The 19498-nt window shown below is 34.1% G+C and overlaps 3 protein-coding genes across 4 annotated transcripts in view; 1 reads left to right on the top strand and 2 right to left on the bottom strand.

Annotated features, from left to right (window-relative positions):
* Window positions 1-19498, bottom strand: part of Mgat2 (alpha-1,6-mannosyl-glycoprotein 2-beta-N-acetylglucosaminyltransferase) — a 110975-nt gene that overhangs the window by 2595 nt on the left and 88882 nt on the right. The gene's annotated exons all lie outside the window — the stretch shown is intronic.
* On the top strand, window positions 102-14334 carry LOC146538689 (uncharacterized). Of its 2 annotated transcripts, XM_085187229.1 has the most exons (15): window positions 102-329; window positions 1034-1153; window positions 1406-1565; window positions 2540-2742; window positions 3174-3389; window positions 8089-8186; window positions 8609-8719; window positions 9741-9851; window positions 9937-10092; window positions 10553-10657; window positions 12107-12319; window positions 12803-12914; window positions 13287-13400; window positions 13779-13931; window positions 14167-14334. In XM_085187229.1, exons 1-15 carry the CDS (start codon window positions 198-200, stop codon window positions 14293-14295), a joined length of 2133 nt encoding a protein of 710 aa, XP_085043355.1. In that variant the 5' UTR covers window positions 102-197; the 3' UTR covers window positions 14296-14334. The 2 variants fall into 2 exon arrangements, with proteins under 2 accessions (XP_085043355.1, XP_085043356.1); XM_085187230.1 differs by lacking the exon at window positions 9937-10092 and having other exon boundaries at window positions 103-329.
* On the bottom strand, window positions 14921-17211 carry LOC146538688 (uncharacterized). The gene is made up of 3 exons (XM_085187249.1): window positions 16396-17211; window positions 15910-16096; window positions 14921-15473 (listed from the first exon to the last, which is right to left on the bottom strand). The coding sequence occupies exons 1-3, from the start codon at window positions 17155-17157 to the stop codon at window positions 15376-15378; spliced, it is 1047 nt and encodes a 348-aa protein (XP_085043375.1). The 5' UTR covers window positions 17158-17211; the 3' UTR covers window positions 14921-15375.

The following is a 19498-nucleotide window of genomic DNA, read 5'->3' as shown; positions in this document are numbered from 1 at the left end:
TACGTTCTGTTCTGTTCTTTCTATTATGGCGTTCCGAAATATTTTATACATTTTTACCATGTATTATAAACGGGACGTAATAGCAAATGTCAATGTCATTTGTCAGCTGTCAAATAATCGCACAAAATGGCAGAAGGAAAGCTATGAAGCTTCCATTCGCAATAAATATATTTAAAACATACAGTAATTAATATAAAATGAAAGAAATAAATATAAATATTGAGGGTTACAATGAAAATGGTGTTTGCGTTGGCTGTCTAAATTACAACCGTAATATGCTTTGTAATAAACATGTAAGAGAATGTTTTAAAGTATTAGCCGATATTGATGTGAGTAAATTTAAATATTATATAAGTAAAACATTATTAAAAATATAATTAATATATTCAAGATGTATACTTTTATTTATAATTAATTATAAGTGACAAATTTTGTTTTTATTTTAAAAAAATAATAGAACAAAGCCATCCCTGGATCCGCCATTGTTTTTTTTATTGACCGAACTTAAATGCAGCCGAGTTGCATTTTTATTTGTATTACTCTTTTAGGTAAAAAATACTGAATATTATTAAAACTTCAAAAAAATATTCCCTTATATAAATTGTTTATCTAATATATTATAACTAATATATTATAGGAGGATACAGATAATTTTAAAATATAAATTATTAATAAATAACAAGTTTCATCAATTAAAAGTACCAGTGTGATTGAAAGCCCTTACCTACACATGGATAAACTCTGTTATTTTTTTTTTAAATTCACTTCATTCATCCCATCAGATAGGCAGGATAGGCAGAAGGAACCTAGTGTGATTTCATTCCCCAGTTTTCAAGATGTTGAGCATTGAGTCGTAGAAGAAATGTAAATAATTTATCCCCTGATTCTATTAAGAATCATACCTACAAGCATCATGATTACAGTCACACTCCACTCCACTCTTACAGCACAATGATTTCTAATTAATAATAATAGATATATATAGCTATATAGGTGTATTCCAAATGTAATTTGTCACTTTTTAACTTTACAGGTGCCAGAGGGAATAGTAATTAGAATATGTTGGGAGTGTGATGCATATATAAATAACACAATAAAATTTAAACAACAAATATTAAAATCTTATCAAGCGCTTATTGAATATTCTGAAAAGGTAAAGCTAATAATGTTTTTACTTAAATGTACATTTTTTGTAGCTTCTCGTTGTATTCTGTGTACAACAGGCAGAGTGAATGTAGTGTTTAGACATTTCATACCCTACTTTTTGCTACATGTGGTCAAGACATGTGTTGTTCAATGGAACTGTCTTTGCTAGAGCCAGAAAATAAATAAAAACTTTTCCTGAGTTCTAATTGAACTCACAATTATCACATTTACATTTATTTTTGGCTATATTACTTTACAGCATACATTTCTCAACGATCCCACTGATTTATCGAAACAAGCGATTCGAAGATTTTCAAGTCATTTCTATTTAGATACTGAGGAAGTAAAAGAAGAACCTATTGACAGTATACACGATATTAAAGAGGAAATCGATGATACATTGGATAAAGTTGAATTGGGTAAGAATTTTTCTGGTTCACGGTTGTGTCGAATGGCAGAACTTAACGCCGCGCTTTGTCTTGCGGGAGCGGGAAATTTTTACATGTGTATATATGAACTCACAACTGTTGTGTACACACGATATTCAGATTTTAAAACAATTTTGAAACACTTTTTATTGTAATGATTAAATAAATCTTCTTTAAAATAAAATAATTAACAATAATAGTTAATTCTTTTAAAGTCTTAAGTGATGTTCAAAATCAAACCAATAATCAGCGCGCTGTATCGTGCACACACGGTAGGCAGAGGGAACCTAGTATAAAGACGCTGTTCCCCAACATTGAATGACTCAATGAAGAGCTTTGCCTTGACAGCAGAGCATAAAAATGAAAATATAAATGTAAATAAATATTTCCTTTATTTCTCCTTCATTTCCTCGAGTGGGGATCGAACCCACAACCAAGTCGCGTTTACAGGCACAATTTGTGTGTGTGTCTTATAATATGATAAACTAGTGTGTACTGTGCGCTTGTGACTCCCCTTTTGTATTATACTAATATTATAAAAATCTTCTTGAATCATTCTGTTTATTAGTGAAAACAGCATTAAAATCCGTCGCGTAATTTTAATCATTTTTAACTTTGTTTTCTAATATAAAATTATAAATATTTATTTATAAAATTTGATTTGAACTCCCTCTCTCTCTCTCTCTCTTTCTTATGCAATGTAATGAAAAATTTTCTGCCTGACAACACAATCCTATTTAAAGAAGAAACTGATTAAAAACTTACTTTTAAATGAATTTATAGACAAAACAAATTTAATTGCGATAAATCTCTATACAATAATGATTGAATTATGTTTTTCTTTGTACATAGGCCTGCAGGATAGACAGACGTAGACGGAAATGAGTGTTAAGACACTGCTCTCAACTTCCCACCGATTTTTTTAAATGCTGAACTCAATGCTGTATATGTATTTTTTTCTCCAGAAATCCCAGAACTAACCGAATTACCAGAAATTGATGTAAAAGAAGAAATACATCAAGAAGACAATATAAGTTTAGATTTTTACGAAGATTTGCCTAAACATAGTGAGACAGATGATGACATAGTCTTATCCAAGCTTAAAACTGACAAAGAAGTTAAGAAAAAGAAGAAAAAAAAGAAGAAAGATAGGAGTAAAGAGGAGAAGGTAATTTTATGAGATATTTTATGTTTTTCGGTGTATTTTTTACGACGTATGAATTTATAACAATATTATGATTGTTTTAGCATTTATTATTTGGTACTTTCTTTTTAATTTAAAGAGATTATATCTAAAATATAATATTTTAGTTCATTTGTTTTATGAGAAAAAAATACTATAGTTTCGAATTTCACGCTACTGAAAAAGGATGATTTATTATGAAATAGATAAAAACAATAGTTAGTGGCTTATTACGGACTACCTCTCAGCATATGAGAAATAATTGAAATTAAAAAAAACTTGGAATAAAATTCTACTAAGGAAACGAGAAACACATTTTCTTGTTACCTAATTAATAAACATGAATGAAAATATATATATATTTTTATGTTAAAGCGGATTTCTTCTTACTTATTTTATGTCTTTTTTTGTTAAAGAAAGAACTAAAAGACAAAAAAACGCGGCGTTTACTAAATTTACCGGAAACACTAGTAGAATTATATACAATGACAGAAGAAGAGATGTGGTCAACAAGAGAAAGAGATCTTTCCAGTGGGGAATTTCAGAAAATAAAATACAAATGTGAATTATGCCTTATAGGGTTTAATACTAAAAAGTTGAAGGACTTACATGATAGTGGGAAGCATTTTTCAGTAAGTTTTTCCGTTTTTAGCTTCACTGCTGTGTCTGGTATATAGCAGGCTGGCTGCTGTTAACAGTTTTTTTTTAAATATTCTTTTAAAAACTTTTTAAATGCATATTATAAATTATATTGTAAAAGTTCGTGATGCCATCCTCACTAACTTGTGATGGATGTTTGTTCCAATTTCACGGAAAACTACTGAACGGATTGAGATGAAACTTTACAGTAATATAGCTTTTATAACAAGACAACAAAGGCTATAATTTTAGTAAACATCTTGTATAATTTGGGTATAATATAACGATATATTTAAATGGATAAAGCTACGGTCGAGTCGGTACTTTTATTTAATATGTATGTCGGAATTTGTAGTACTGAGGTGGTTCCGGAACGCCAGCGCCATCTGTTGGCGCTCGACAGAGTTAGTGTTATGCATTGGTATGGAAGGGGCGAGTCGAAGCGTGGCCGACGGACATCGACTCACTTGGAGTGTTTGGCGGTCGGCCGATGCAGACGACACTGAAACTGTCCCGCGTTCCGTGCTGTGTATCTACCTACTGGGATAGCGATAGCTGCTTTCTTGTGAATTGGTTACGGTGTTGTAATTAATTCGTAATATCACAAATTATGTTTACTCGTGCCAACATTATCCACTGAAGCCCACAGTAGATCGCGTACTCAAAACTATGTGCGAGGTAAATCCACCCGACTCCGACATCAGAAGTGGGATCGGTGTTGGCACAAAACAAGAACAATGGAGATAACCACTGGCGTGCTATGTTCGAAGCCCTGTATAAACCGAGGCTAACTCAGGGAGGTATATGTGGTTACCCAGTTATGATCCTGACAAAGAAGACACGGACGCGAGATAGTGGTGCGCAACGGCTGACTTGTGCTTTTGACAAACTCCCCGAGAGACAGTCAACTCGAGCTTGCTGTAAGTAAGGCACTGAAAGGCGAAGCATCTACGTGTCTGTCTCAAAATAGCATACGAGAGTATGACAGGCTACCCTCACAAATCGCGGGAAGGACGTGAGCAAAGAAGAGGTTGATGTGGCTACTCTACTCGCTCGCATATCACAGTTTGTACCGTGGCTTTACCTTATGGCATTTACAACACTGAAGTGTTTGAGCTGCGGAAAAATGGCCATAAGTGAGCGGAATGCAGAAGCAAGCCTATCGATGCGACGTGACGAACACCTGTAGCTTCAACGTCGAATCAAGCGGTGTAGCAGCCGGCAGCGAGGCCTTTAGTGTGCTTCTGCGTGGCAAATCGGGTCATATCGTCATCTGGTGTACGAGCGAAGGCGGTGGCGGGCCAAGCGATGGCAGCGGAGACTGCGCAGCGCGCGGTGAGCGGTGTGTGGACGGAGCGGCGTGTGGACGTATGCAGCTTCCAACCTCCAAAGGGTAAGGTACAGGACAAAGGTGAACTGATTTGTTTCGTTTACGATTCTGGTGCTGAATTTTCGTTGGTTAAAGAAACTTTTTAAATGTTAAATTTAGTGGTCGACGGTTTAGTAATGTTACTACGACCGGTATTGGTCAAACACGAGTATACAGTACCGAACAAATTCTGTGTTGTGTAATATTAACGATTGCCCTCTTGAGATATTGTTGTCGCGAGATTTTAAATCAGTTTTCCTGTAAACATAACTGTAACTGACATTTGGTTAGGTAAATTCAGTGAATAACGATAGTGTACATAGTGTAGGTAGAGTTGACTTTGACTGACATCTCAGCTGATATTACTGGTAGTGACCAATTGAAACTTTTAGAAACCTTAGGTCGATATTCAAAATTTTTCATAGTTGGTTTTCCAACGACTCTAGTATTGGTTCGAATCGCACAGTACAGCCGCGTCTATATAGAATGTCGGCGGATGAACGTGACATTATACGCGACAGAGTTAAAGAACGGTTACACGTGAATATCATTAGGCCGAGCTGTTCTCCTTTCGAAAGTCCAGCTTTATTAGTAAAGAAGTATGACGTTCAGATCGTATTCATACTGACTATAGTGAGTTTAACAATAATACCATCCCGGACAGTTATCCGCTTCCATTGATTACTGATCAAACTTCACGTTTTCAGGGTGCTAATTATTTTTTGAAACTCTATAGCGCAAGCGGTTTTCATTTGATCACAGTAAACGAAAATTCTATAGATAGTACTGCTTTCATAACAGCTGAAGGGTAGCTTGAATTCTTGACTGTGCCTTTTGGTCTTAAGAATTCAATTTCGGTTTTTCAGAGGACAATTGTGATCGTGTTGGGTGATTTGGTTCGCGATTGCGTGGTGGTGTATTTTGAGGACAATTTTAATTGTCTCAAACGATTTAGCGGTCCAGTATGGGAGGACTTAATGCAGTGTTGGAAGCAACAAGGGCTGGTTTCTCTTTGAACCTAGTGAAGTGTTCCTTCTTTAGGACGAGGGTGGTGTACTTGGGGTTTGAAGTGGAGGCTAGTCAGGTCTCTATCGCCTCCGGAGACTGTGATTAAGTTGTGGCAGTTCGTCGGATTAGCTTCCTATTTCCGTCAGTTTTAAACCTGTTGTTCGTCTCGATGCTGAGGGGACTATTGAACAGCATTTTGACTTTTGCTGGTTTCCGGTCATGGTGTGCTGGAGGATTTGTGGATGACTGCGTTGCCTGTAGGGTCGCGAAATCTCACTCAGGCAGGGTTCAAGCTGGGCTGCATCTGATCCCTAAGGTAATGATACCGTGCCATACGGTTCGTTTAGACGTGGCGGGTAGGCTCAGCAGTGAAACGATAAGAAAGAGTACATTTTCATTCTGACAGGCGCGTTCGCGAAGTGTGTTCTTTTATTTCATGCGGCAGGCATTGACTCTTGGAGTGTTCACGAGGTGATTTGTGGCTTTGTTTGGGGCTCCAACTCGCATCATTGCTGACCAGGGAAGATGTCACTGGTGGTGGTTTCACTAGTAGACATTGGTTGGCATCTCTCAGCGGCGGGTTTACCTCATGCTAACAGGCAGGTAAGGCGCGTCAGGAGTGTGTTAATGTCCATATTAACGGCGTTTGAGACTAGCGGTAATAGGTTGTAGCAAGAATCTGTAAGAGAGTACAACACGTGATAAATTGTACGATAAACCGGGTGCTTTGATACCGTTATCATTGATGTGTGTCATTGATGTGTATCATTGATTTGTCGTTGATGTGCGTCAATGGTGTGTATCTTTGATTTGTGTCTTTGATGTGTATCATTGGTGTGTATCATTGATTTATATCATTGATGTGTAGTAGTGAGGTATAGACTGACGTTGACATTGACGAAATTCGTTAAGTAGAGTCAGACATTATTACGAAATGTGCGGAATAAGATAGGTCCCGTTTTGATATGACAAAAACGAAAGTTAGGAAGTTTTCTGTTGGCGTATTGTTAATATTGTAAAGTTAATAAGTGTGAAAATTCGATTCAAAATTTAAAGGTTCATTTAAGGTTGTCAAAGTTTTGGTTCTGTAAATTGTAAACGTCTTGTAACGTACAAGTTTGCTCACGATAGGTTGAGGAAAATGCCAGCAAGTCATGTACCCGACGAAATCAATGTGTAATTTATGATGTTGTTGATGATAATGATGGTGTTCAAGCTTAAGTAGTTAGAGAGACTCGAGTAAATGGTTCTATCGGCCGTAATGTGTTCGACCGTACCAGTAGTTATTTCGTAGTCGTAGCCCGGTAGAAATCGGTATCTCTTGGGGAAACTCAAGTAGTCCGTGGGTGCGCGGTGTGCGTTTAACTCTGGCGGAGGTCGTGGTCTGCAGAGACCGTAGCGTGTTGTCGCAGGTGTGACATACACGAGCTATCCATGCGGTGGATATGCGTACTGAGACGTGAGAGAGCAATGTGATTGCTGTTCGGCTGGAGAGCCGTGGCGTTAGAGGTCTTTACTCGGAGGTTTCTGTTAATTTGGTTGTAACTTGTTGCTGAAGTAAAGTAAAGTAAAGTTAAGTTTTGGTTATGATGATGTCGATGGTACATGGCTGTGGTATTTGTGTAGTGATTAGTTACAATTATAATCCAGATTAGTGTCAAGTTGTAGTGTCGAGTTAATCTGGTGTCGAGTTGATCTGGTGTCGAGTTGTTCTGGTATAAGGTTCAGGTATAAGGTTCAGGTATAAGGTTCTGGTATACGATTACTAGTGTAATTACTAGTGTACGTGTATTACAATTCTAGTGTACGGTTCTGGAAGTTGGTTGGTAAGGTCCTGGTGTAGGTTGGCCGAGCGGTACGAGGTGCTGTTGTAGCTTTTTCTTCTAGGCTAACCAACACACGAGGACGTGTGCTAGCAGGATGGCCGTGTCGGAATTTGTAGTACTGAGGTGGTTCCGGAACGCCAGCGCCATCTGTTGGCGCTTTACAGAGTTAGTGTTATGCATTGGTATGGAAGGGGCGAGTCGAAGCGTGGCCGACGGATATCGACTCACTTTGTGTTTGGCGGTCGGCCGATGCAGACGACACTGAAACTGTCCCGCGTTCCGTGCTGTGTATCTACCTACTGGGATAGCGATAGCTGCTTTCTTGTGAATTGGTTACGGTGTTGTAATTAATTCGTAATATCACAAATTATGTTTACTCGTGCCAACATTATCCACTGAAGTCCACAGTAGATCGCGTACTCAAAACTATGTGCGAGGGAAATCCACCCGACTCCGACATGTATATATTTTTGTAATATTTCTTTTCAGAAAGCAGAGGATGATTACACTTGTGATGTTTGCAAATCACATTTCTTGACGAAAGAAAATATTAAATTTCATAGAAAATTACATTTATCTGCTTTTAAGTGAGTACTATCCATATTTTTTTTTACCCCCGATCAAAACAGATGTGTGTTATGAGTTTGCCGTATTTGTCATTATGTCTGTCTATGGCATCTTAGCCCCCAAACGGATGAATCTATTTTGATTTAGTTTTTTTTTGTTTAAAAAGTGATTTAATCGAGAGCTTTCTTAGCCATGATTCAAGAAAATATGTTCAGCCATTTGATTTTGATTTGAGCCTTTTAGATTTTTTTTGTGCAGGTTATTATAATACTTTACTTACTTTATTATAATTTTTGTCAGAGTAACTTAAAATTATTGTCTTAAATGTTTTTTTTTAGTTAGGTTCAGAAAACTGACAATTATATCACCGATTAATATTTACCTTTCGCTCTTTTGTTGGGTTCCGCCACAAGAAATTATCTCATACTTATTTTTTTTGCAGATGTCGAGAATGTAGCCTAATAACAACTTTAAAAAAAATAATGCTAGAACATGACTGCGCTAAAAAAATGCCCGTATATACATGTCCCGACTGCCCTGATAAGAAATTTAGGTATTTATATAAACTAGCAGGATGACAGACATTAATCTGCCAAATAAAAACGTATAATTGTTGTAGCTGCATGCTGTATGCCAACTCTCCGTATGCCCAATGCCGCCGAGATAAAGAGTGTTTAAGACAAATCGTGGCGTTGAGTTCCGCCAATCAATACGTAATGTCTCGAAAGTGAACTGGTGCGAAGGGAACGCCCCAGTTCTATGTGCCTGATACAGCGTGAAGCTGACTATGTATACACATTATAGTATGAATTAAGATCTAAATTGTGATTTTCATTTGATAAATGCATAATTTGTTCTTACCTAACATAAGATAAAAATAATTTAAAGTTATTTTAATATGAACGTTATTAGATATTACGAATTTGAAGACGTATATTTCTAAACAATAGTTAATATCATAGTAAACTATTTTTCTTTATGTAATTTCCAATTTTTTTTTTCTAAAAGTTTAAATGTTATTTTTAAAGTACTCCAAAAAATAATTTTGCAAAGTCACATATACAATATTTATCAATATATATAAAAGGACTTGTCCTCACTGACCGAGGTAAGACGCACGCACAGCCGTAACCGCTGTGCGTAGAAACGTGAAATTTGGACAGATGTTTACTTTCGTAATCGGGACATCCACTAAGAAGAGATTTTGAAAAATTTTAACCCTAAAGGGGTGAAATAGAGGTTCAAAGTTTGTATGAAAAAAATTTTAAATCGGCACCGATTTTTATAAAATTTGAAATTTAGATTTTTAAAAGTATTTAATTGAACACGTGTTTCATGGTTTTCTAGAATTCACCCTCTAAGGGTGCAAATAAGGGGTTGAAAGTTTGTATGGAAAAATCTTTAAATCGCCACCGATTTTTATAAAATTTTAAATTTAGACTCCTTAAAATATTTCATTGAACACATGTTTCATGGGTTATTAGAATTCACCCCCTAAATACGCAAGCGAAGCTGCGCGCGTCCGCTAGTATTATATAATTTTTTTTAGTTATACTTTTTTTTATTATGTGCAGTACTAGATCAAAACTATCGTACCATAGAACTGTGGCCCATCAAGAAAAACCTCAATGTGACTGTTGTGGGAAAATATTTGCAAATAAAATGACATTAAAATATCATTTGAAGTAAGTATTTTATAATTTAACCAGCTTTTAGTTTGTTTTTCTTTTCTTGCGTTGAGTTCCGCTCCTCAATACGTAATGCCTCCAGAATTCCGTGGGAAGTGGGGAACAGAATGGGAACAGTATACAGTATCTTAACACTAGGTTCCCTCAACCTACCCTGCTATTGTGGCATACAGCGGGAAGCTGAAAAATATCTTAGATTTACCGGAAGCTTTCCTTCGTACACAGTGAAGTACCCTAGGTATGTACCGCTTTTACGGGAGCAGCTTATATTTGAAAAAAAAAAAACACTTAATTTTTGGCAAAATCTCTTTTGTTTTAATTGTATTTTTATAGAGTAATTAAAATTTTGGTTTTATTTAAAGTGGTAATGAAAAAAAACACTCTGTATTAAAATATTTTAAATATTTATTAATTAATGGTTATGAGAATTCAGTAAAAAGAGATTCTCGCTAGAACGATGATTATATTTAAATTATTTCCGCAATCAGGAACGACAAAACACGGCGTTAAATTCTGTTCCTACACAAGATGTCCTCTTCTCAACTTATGAAATGTTTAGAAACCAGTGTTTTAAAATTAAGTACTCCTTATCAGATGGGTATTTTCTTAATCCTTTTTTTGTATACAAGAAAATATAAAGAATGTATGAATAATAAATATGATATAAAGAATGTACTTAACATTTTTTTTGTTTACAGATTATTACCAAATAATAAAGAAGAAAAGCCAAATGAGAAAATGTTTATTCCGTGCAAAGGTTGTAATAAAGTGTTTCATTCGAAGAAAAGTTATAGGTCGCACGTGTAAGTATTTTTATCTCATTATTTTCTAACAAAAAAGAGTTTTTATTTATTTACAAGTATTTTTATTTATTTACAAGTAGTGGTTTCAATTGGAAATTTTTCAATGGAAAAGAAGTATGGTTTTCTATCTATGTAGTTTTTCGCTTCATAAACCGAAGAAAAAAATATTTTTATTATTTTACACTTCAAATGTAATATTAAATAAAAGTGGATATATTTTTCCGTTTTACGTAAAAGCGTTTGTTTTTTTTTCTTTTGTTCTTATTAATTCTTTCAAGTGTTGCTCAAGGATGTGTAACGTAAATATATCCGATATAATAGACCAGGACATGAGAGCCAATGGTCTAACCACCGAGGACGCAAAAGACCGTGCAAAGTGGAGTAAGTTGAGTAGGAGGGCAGACCCTGGCAATAGCCGGGATTAATGCCAGGAGGAAGAAGATAATAGACTATAGATGGAAAGGCAACTTATTTTATCTATAAAATAATCAGCTTCACGCTGTATCCCGTACACAGCACCCTGCTGTGTACGGGATACAGCGTGAAGCTGGCAGGCAGGGGAACCCAGTGTTAAGACACTCTGTTCCCCACTTTCTGCCGAATTATGGACGCATTGCTTGTTGAGTGGCATAACTCAACGCCGCGCTTTGTCTCGACACCAAAGCGAAGAAATGCAAATATAAATTTAAATAAATATTTCATCTTCGAAATGATGGGGATCGAACCTACAACCAATCGGTTTTACACTCTGTGCCCCTCCACGACTGGCCTCAGCTGGCTATTTTATGTATAATCTACGATAAATAAATTAAATTTATAATTCTGGGTTTAAAAAAAAACTTAATCTACTTGCTTTACCTGTAAGCAGTTAGACTATACTTTTTTTTACAAATAGACATATGTTTTTATTTGTTCAAGTATCCTATATGCACTATGCAGTAAACTATTCCAGTGAAAGAAAAAATATTTAAACTTTAGAGCGTCCTTTTTGCTGTACTAAAATAAGTTTAGTAAATTTAATTTCATTTATATTGAGAAAAGAATAGATATGTAAGAGTAAGAAAGAATTTTAAATAATGAAAAAAAATTTTTTAAAATAATATTGATTTTATTTATTTATTTATTTTTGTTATTCTAATACATATTTATAATAAGCTTTATTTTTCATTTAGCGAATGTATTAAAAAGCAAATATATTTAAAAAATCTAAACAATATTGCGTTATATATTCAATTAAATGGTGAAGGACGAAGGAAAGGTAACCATGTCCGATATGCGATAAACTATTCCAATGACAAATAAATTAATTTGATCTATTTCGCGTCCTTTTGCTTTACTAAAAGAAGAATAATAAATTGTGTTTAGCAACTTGATACCTAAAAAAAACTTTTTTTCAAGCATCAAGCATTTATTATCCATTTTGCGAATAAATCATATTTTTTTTTTAAGCGTTATTCATGAAGGCGTAACCTACCCGTGTCCTATATGCGGTAAACTATTCCAATGGAAAAGGAATCTCGCTCGCCACACTAGGAATCATCGAGAAAGGGAGAATGGGGCTTTGTACCAATGCAGGGAATGCGGAAAGAGCTTCTCCAGTCGAGATTGTTACAACAATCATATGAAACTGAGTAAAAAACATGTGGACGATAGCAGTTATATGTGAGTTTTTTAACATTGTTATTTTTTAATTTTTTGACTTTTTTTGTGAAGTAGTGTTAAATAAAAAAAGCTTATTCTTAATATACTAGCTAAAAAATATATGTAGATAATATTTATTTACCGTGTATATTAATTATAAGTATATAAAAATGATTTTATCTCAAAATAAAAAAGAATATGTTTCATATGAAAAAAGCTTTCATTTTTTATTTATTTCTTTTAGCTTCATGCTGTACTTAGTAAGGTAGGCAGGAGGAATCTGGGGATCCAGTGTTAAGCCACTCTGTTTCCAATAAGACACTTCTGTTCTCCACTTCGCCGAATTTTGGAGATGTTACGTATTGGGTGCATGCAGGGTGCTAGAGTGAGGAAATGATAATAATAAAATATTTCATTACCCCGAGTCGTTCATTACTCGGAAATCGAGCCCACAACTTTTCTTTCTCTTAAGTAGTTCTAAATTATTTATTTTTTGTATTCTAGACATACTTGTAACTTCTGCGGTAAAAAATTCGCAACGAAATGGTGTATGATAGACCACATAGACTGGGATCACTTGAAACGTATCAAATATCAATGTAGAGTGTGTTTTAAGGTAAATAAATTACTTTATTTTGCAAATTTAAACATTTTTTTTTAGATTAATTCAATTTCAATTTAAACTAGCTCAAAAAATTATGTTTTAAATTGTTTTTTTTTATTGAACGTCTCTAATAAATATAGCTTTTATTTATTGGAAAAAAATCATGAGCGCAGACTCAGCAGTCGAGCTGTATTTCCCAATTTTCTTCAAGAATCCGATTTTTTAAAAAAATCACAAATTTTCAAATATCTGCCGAACCACTGAAAATCAGCGAACATATGTACGTGGGGGTTCAATGGGTAGGCAATGAGATCCTCTATCCAACAATCGTTGATCCATCGTTACAGTCTATATAAATTTTTATAATGTGTATTTTTATTTCAGCCATTTAAAACAGCAAAAATTATGGTGGCCCATATGAACAATATTCACGAAGGGAAGAACAAGAAAGAGCCAGATGGTGAACATTTATGTGATGTATGTGGGAAGTCTTATAAGGTAAATATGTGTTTTTTATGTTTATTTATATTTATAACACCTGTATAGTAAACAGAGGCTAACTGAAAATGAAACGCTTGTGTTTCGATCCCCACTCGGAGGACATTATTTTTATTTCGCTTTTTTTTAAGTGCTACGTTGATTTTCGGTCATTGAAAAATCGTGAATATTTCGTTGGAAACAGTGACCATACTTACATGGGCGTAGGAATAAAAGGCGTCAGGTTTTCTGTGTCAGCCCCAGAATAAGGTGGGTGGACACTGAGTACAATGTCTTAGTTTTTTTACTAACGAAAAATTTTAACAGGAGGTTTTACACAAAATTATCATCCTTTTTTATTTATTTAATAATAATATATGTATTTTTATCGATTTTCAGACAGTAAAAAGACTAAAAGGCCACGTGTGGGCGATGCATACGAACAGATCGAATACAAAAAGTTTTAAATGCACACTATGTCCCGCCACTTTCTCCTGGCAGACATCTATATATAAACATATGAAGATGATGCATTTTAGTAAACGTGCCAAGGTGAGTTATTAAAAATAAATAACTGTCTATAAAACTGGTTGTGGGTTCAATTCTTATGAAGGGTAGTGATTATTTTGTGTTAAGGTAAACTGCGGTGTTTAGTTATGCCATTGGACAAGCATGGTCTTGAAAATTTGTCTAAAAGTGGCGAAAGAGGTGTAGGTACACTAGGTTCCCTCTGCCTGCATATGCCTGTGGGATACAGCGTGAACTTAATTTTTTTTTTCTTTTTCAGCAAAGTAGAGTTCCAGCCAAGAAACCTGAGCAGTTCCCCGACGACCGTATACAGTATTACCCACAGATGGGTAACTCTATACAGAACGCACCACTACTTAATATTAATATTGTACCTAATGTTTTATAATATACACATACAAAAATGAATAAATATATTTACTGAGAATGTCTGTTTTTTTTGTGCTGATATTAGATCTGTACCTCTACAAATAATTTTAACCAATAATATACTGTAATTTTTTTTCATGAAGAACAAAATTGAAGTTTAAAATGTAAAGTTATTAATTTAGTGCCTAAAGGTTATGAGTTTGAATAGAAAAACCTATAAACAAATATTAATAAAAACATATATACTGCAAAAGTAGTTTTTATTTAATGATTTTAAAAATGTTTAAATATTCAATTTTTTTGGAAAAAATTATAAAAACGCTAATGTTACAATGGTAAGTCAAAGTATCTATAGTCACAGATTAAATTTCTGTTATATTAATTACTTGTATTCAAAATTTTCACTACTTTCAAAATTCTGTTATATTCATTTTACCCATTTTTAGCAAATAACCCACCCGCTTGAACTTATATTATATAAATATTATCCTATGTGTTATTCTGATATATAAGCTAAATTACTGTAAAGTTCTTTCTAAATCTGTTCAGTGGATTTTCTCAAAAGTGGAATAAGCATCCATCTTGGAAAAGTAACATTTATAATATTATTAGGAAGTAGGATTTAGAGTAAATGAAACACAAAATACTATACAAAAAACATATATCTGTTCTCACAGAGTTAGTTTTGAAGAAAAATTTAGAAAAAATCTTTTTTTAATTATACACAAATATAAACACAGCATTATATTTAAACTAAAAATAATTGTACATTATTAGGTTAATGACAAAGTACAAAACTCACTAGAATGAAGAATATAGTGTTTTCCACTTTACACCAATTTAGAGACATGAAATGTAGTCAACGTTGAATAAAAAAAAAAGGAATGTCAATTGGCGTAACTCAATGCTGCAATTCTGCCTAACTAGAAAAATCCAAGAATCTAAATCATTTTTTTATGCAAGCATTCTTTATTTGAAATAGAGTCATTGAGTGTAAATTTACATAACTCAACACCACAATATGTGTAATAATATTTCCATAAACTAGAAAAACCCAAGAATCTAAACAGTTTTAAATATAAACATAAGAAATGCAATGTTAGGTTCCATCACTCAAACACAAATGTTGACAAAATGTTGGAATAGTGAAATATGCAGTTCTTTCTCTATCTTTCTTCCTACCATGCATAAGAATGTCTGTGGATTAGAAAATCATCTTTGTTAATTTTTTTTTTATTTATTTTCTTTAATGTTCCCTTTTAGTTAGTCCCTGTTAGCATTTTTACTTGTGGCTCCCAAAAGAAAAAAACTTACATTGAACCAATTTAGGTCATATAATATAGCCTATAGCTATTCTCAATTAATGGACTATTCAATACAGAGAGAATTTAATTCAAGAAATTCATTCTTAATTTCAAGTAACTATTGTTTGAAATTAAGAATGAATTTGAATGAATAAGGTGAAAACACCAAAAAAAAGTCTTGAAATTTTTTATAGAATGTACATAAAAACTGTTTTTCTGAGTAGTTAGTTTATTTAATTGCAAATAGAAGTGTAGACAGAAAGAACGAAAATTAAACTAAAAATAGCAAAACAAGCCAAGTTAACCAAAAAATCTTAATAAAGACTAACATTCAACAAATTTACGACTGTGGCCCTTTTTTTCGCTTAAAATTTGCTCCCAGTTTTTAGAAACTGTACAATATAATTGCATGGCTGCCTTGGCGTCTTCCACCGAGCTGTGTTCGCCGTGTTGAATGTCAATGTTTAATATTTCTTTAGCTAACCTTTTAAGTGATGGTGTACTTCCTTTTGTTATCTGTAAATTAGAAAAAAAGATTATGTCTAATATTAACAATCCAAACCAGGACAGACCAAAGGGTCTGAGTCAAGTCAAGGGAGCTGAGGATCGAGTGTGGTGGCGAGAATTGGGGAAGAAATATTAATAAAGATATATAGAAAACTAAAGATTCATTCAATTCAGTAAAACAGTCGTATGAAATAACTGTTACAGCAATTTTCTTTTTTTCCATAAAAAAAGAATTAGCAAATTTGTCAAACTAAGTACATTAAATTGACATAACTTTTTTATTTATGAACCAATTGTAAAAAATTTACCTTTCTAAATGGCTTATATCTTGAAGTATCCCTTATGTTACGTTTAGGGTGCGACAAAAATAACACACTTAAGTCATTTTTCAGTGAATGTCCAACAAGAATTCTGCCTTTTATTAATTCAGACACTTCATTTTGTACTACATTGAAATCCTCTCCTTTCAACAGATCCTCTTTCCTTATACCACTAATTTCCGTTCTATAATCTACTACTTCTTCTCTAGCTTTCACAAATTTGTCATAAATGCAATCCCCGAATTTATTTACTATCGATATTCTTGCCAACATGTGATCGTTACCATCATACCCTACTCCAACCATTTCACAGTCCATTGCTAGGAATTTAGTTAGTTTATTCTTTTTTCTGTCTTTTTCCTCGATTTTAGCTTTACTACACTCACTTTTATTATCATTACTTATGCTTAAAGTTGTTAAATTGACATTATTTATTAAATCTTTATGTTTCTTACGCGCTCTACGAAATGTACCTGTATAATTCGTTGTTTCCTCTACTATCTCTTTTTTCTCTTCCATTAGAGAACTAGATAGTAGTTTTTGCCAATTTGCATCTATCGCGCCTCTTTTATAAACAGTTTGGTTAGATATTTTATTTTGGTCTCTTTTACGTTTCTTGACTTTTTCTGTCATTTTAACATCGAAAACGTGTTCTACAATAACTTTTATAAAATTGATGGTGTAATTTAATATAATAACTGCTATAATAAACAGTAAATAACTGGCGTATGATTTATAATAATCTGACATTTCTGTCTGACTTTAGTTCCGCATGGTATATAAATATTATAAGAGTATTATAGTTCCTTATAGACACAGACACAGAACACATTTACTCACAGAAAACACAGAACAGAATATATTTACTCATATAATATAATGGTTATAAACATATTTAGATATTTGGTCTTTATTTTTATATATATTATTGTAAAATGTTACTAAAACTCTCAAAAAGGATCTGAACAAAAATAAACATTTATTTTTATTAATAATATAATGTTAAATAATTCTATAATATATTTTTATATATTATTTGTCAGTACGCTAAGGAGTTCAAATTAACAAAAAATGTGCTTTATTTAATTAATATTACATAAAATTTTATTAAAATTAATGTAATTGGCTTTCGTAATAGTAGGAAAAATATTTTAATGAATGACGAAATATAACAAAAGATAGCGTAAAGGTATATAATTATTTTTATAATTTCTGCTATATTTTATCCTATATAATTTAAAATTTTATAATGTATTTTTGTGTTCTTAAATATCACAATTCAAAAATAAATTTTATTTATTATTTCGCTATTAATGTATTTTTTTATTGTATTAATATAATATATAGTTAGGAGACTTCTGTGCTACAAATGTCAACTGTCAAATATAGTACTGCAATGTGTCAATGTCACTGTCAATGTCTTCCGCTCCCGCTCTTTTCATTTTATTATTAAGTTACTAATTTAAGCGGGAAGACATATTTGGCCCTCACATACTTGAGGTTACACGTGTTGTAGTCGATGTGATTTGTTATTAGGTTGTTAATAGATCATTATTAGCAAGTTATAAAGTAATTTAAATGTTTTAATTAATAAATAATGTGAATTGGTTAAAAGAGCTGCTATAATTAACACTGAGTAAATACCTATATGTGTTTTCGAATGTTGTTGGTGTTTTATATAAGTTTCTAGTTATTTATACTTCAGTTTATAGTTATTTAGATTTTTAATAAATAAGATTGTATTTGTAACATTAGTGTTGTATAGTTTTATTTTCATATTTCACTTCTGAAACCTAATTTCAGAAGTGGGATACCTATCTAAGCCCATCAGGCCAGATCCTTGTACTTTATAATTTTGTTATTTTTGTGAAAGCAAATAAAACACCAGTTTCATCATTTCTCTTTTCTTAAATTATTTATTGCCTATATAGAAATACAGTGTTAAATATGGGTGATGCTGGAAGTAAATCACAAAACAAATCACGTCGACCGGACACGACACGTGGTCGCGGTTAGCGAGATAGGTTAAGTCATTTGAAAGCCATGTTACGAGACTCGAGCGCTAAGGGTGTCTCGAGCGCTCGCGCTGGTGCTTTCATGGTGCTGTTGCAGGACATTCATGCCGCCGTCGTGCCGCTATGAGGTGTTTCTGCTCCCACGACAAGTGACGCGTCCCCGCGCGTCTCTGTGTACCTCTGCTGGCGACGTGCAACGCTTTCATGCGCGTCTTGGTGTACCTCTGCACACCCTCAGCTCGCGATGCGCGACGCTTACCTGAGCGTCTTGGTGTGCCTCTGCACGACCTCAGCTCGCGATGCGCGACGCTTTCCTGCGCGTCTTGGTGTGCCTCTGCACGCGCTCAGCTCGCGATGTGCGACGCTTACCTGGGCGTCTTGGTGTGCCTCTACACGCCCTCAGCTCGCGATGTGCGACGCATTCCTGCGCATCTTGGTGTGCGTCTGCACACCCTCTGCTCGCAATATGCGATGCGTCTGCGAGACTGCTTGTGATGCGGTCCCCGCGCATATCTGCGCGCCACTGCTCTCGATGCGGTTCCCGCGCGTGTGTGCGCGCCTCTGATGAGCGACGCGTCCCCGCACGTGTATGCGCGCTTCTGCTTGCAATGCGCGACGCGTCTCTGTGTGTCTCCAGGTATCTGAGTGCCTCTACTGGTGAGCATTACAATGCATTTCTTTGGAGATTAGACAAACTTGAAAAAGGTACACAAAATAATATTTCTTCTCATAATTCAACCTGTCATGCTAGTTTGTTAAAAACAAATTTAAATGATTAACTGTTAGATTTGATACTTTTCCCAAAGGTGCATTATCTGAAAGTATGGCCTCTGATACCTCATCACCTTACCAAGTTAGCCCGTAATCTTTCTGATGCAATAAAATCTTTAAATAGTTGAATAATACAAAACTATAATATTTTATATCAAACTGACTCTGTTATCAATAATATTGAGCTATAGTGTGAGGAGGTGGAGAGGGTTAGAAGTGCTAATAACTGGAATGATTCAGAATGTTTATCACATGACTCTGGGTGCCTTAAGGGTGATGTTCATGGTTGAATGAATGAGTGAGTG

Source organism: Heliconius melpomene, chromosome 6 (assembly GCF_056956725.1).
Source record: "Heliconius melpomene rosina isolate 202511_hmr_F chromosome 6, ASM5695672v1, whole genome shotgun sequence".
Classification (NCBI taxonomy): domain Eukaryota; kingdom Metazoa; phylum Arthropoda; class Insecta; order Lepidoptera; family Nymphalidae; genus Heliconius; species Heliconius melpomene.
Note: the sequence above shows the minus strand (reverse complement) of the source record. Positions and strands in the feature narration are given on the sequence as shown.

Bases quoted from the DNA above. Each gene is read 5' to 3' on its own strand.
- LOC146538689 (XM_085187229.1), top strand. From the start codon at position 198: ATGAAAGAAATAAATATAAATATTGAGGGTTACAATGAAAATGGTGTT. The intron at 1,566-2,539 runs GTAAGAATTTTT...TTTTTTCTCCAG, and splicing joins ATTGGATAAAGTTGAATTGG to AAATCCCAGAACTAACCGAA. The intron at 3,390-8,088 runs GTAAGTTTTTCC...ATTTCTTTTCAG, and splicing joins ATAGTGGGAAGCATTTTTCA to AAAGCAGAGGATGATTACAC.
- LOC146538688 (XM_085187249.1), bottom strand. From the start codon at position 17,157: ATGTCAGATTATTATAAATCATACGCCAGTTATTTACTGTTTATTATA. The intron at 16,097-16,395 runs GTAAATTTTTTA...TCTAATTTACAG, and splicing joins GATATAAGCCATTTAGAAAG to ATAACAAAAGGAAGTACACC. The intron at 15,474-15,909 runs GTTAGTCTTTAT...TCTAATCCACAG, and splicing joins CAGTCGTAAATTTGTTGAAT to ACATTCTTATGCATGGTAGG.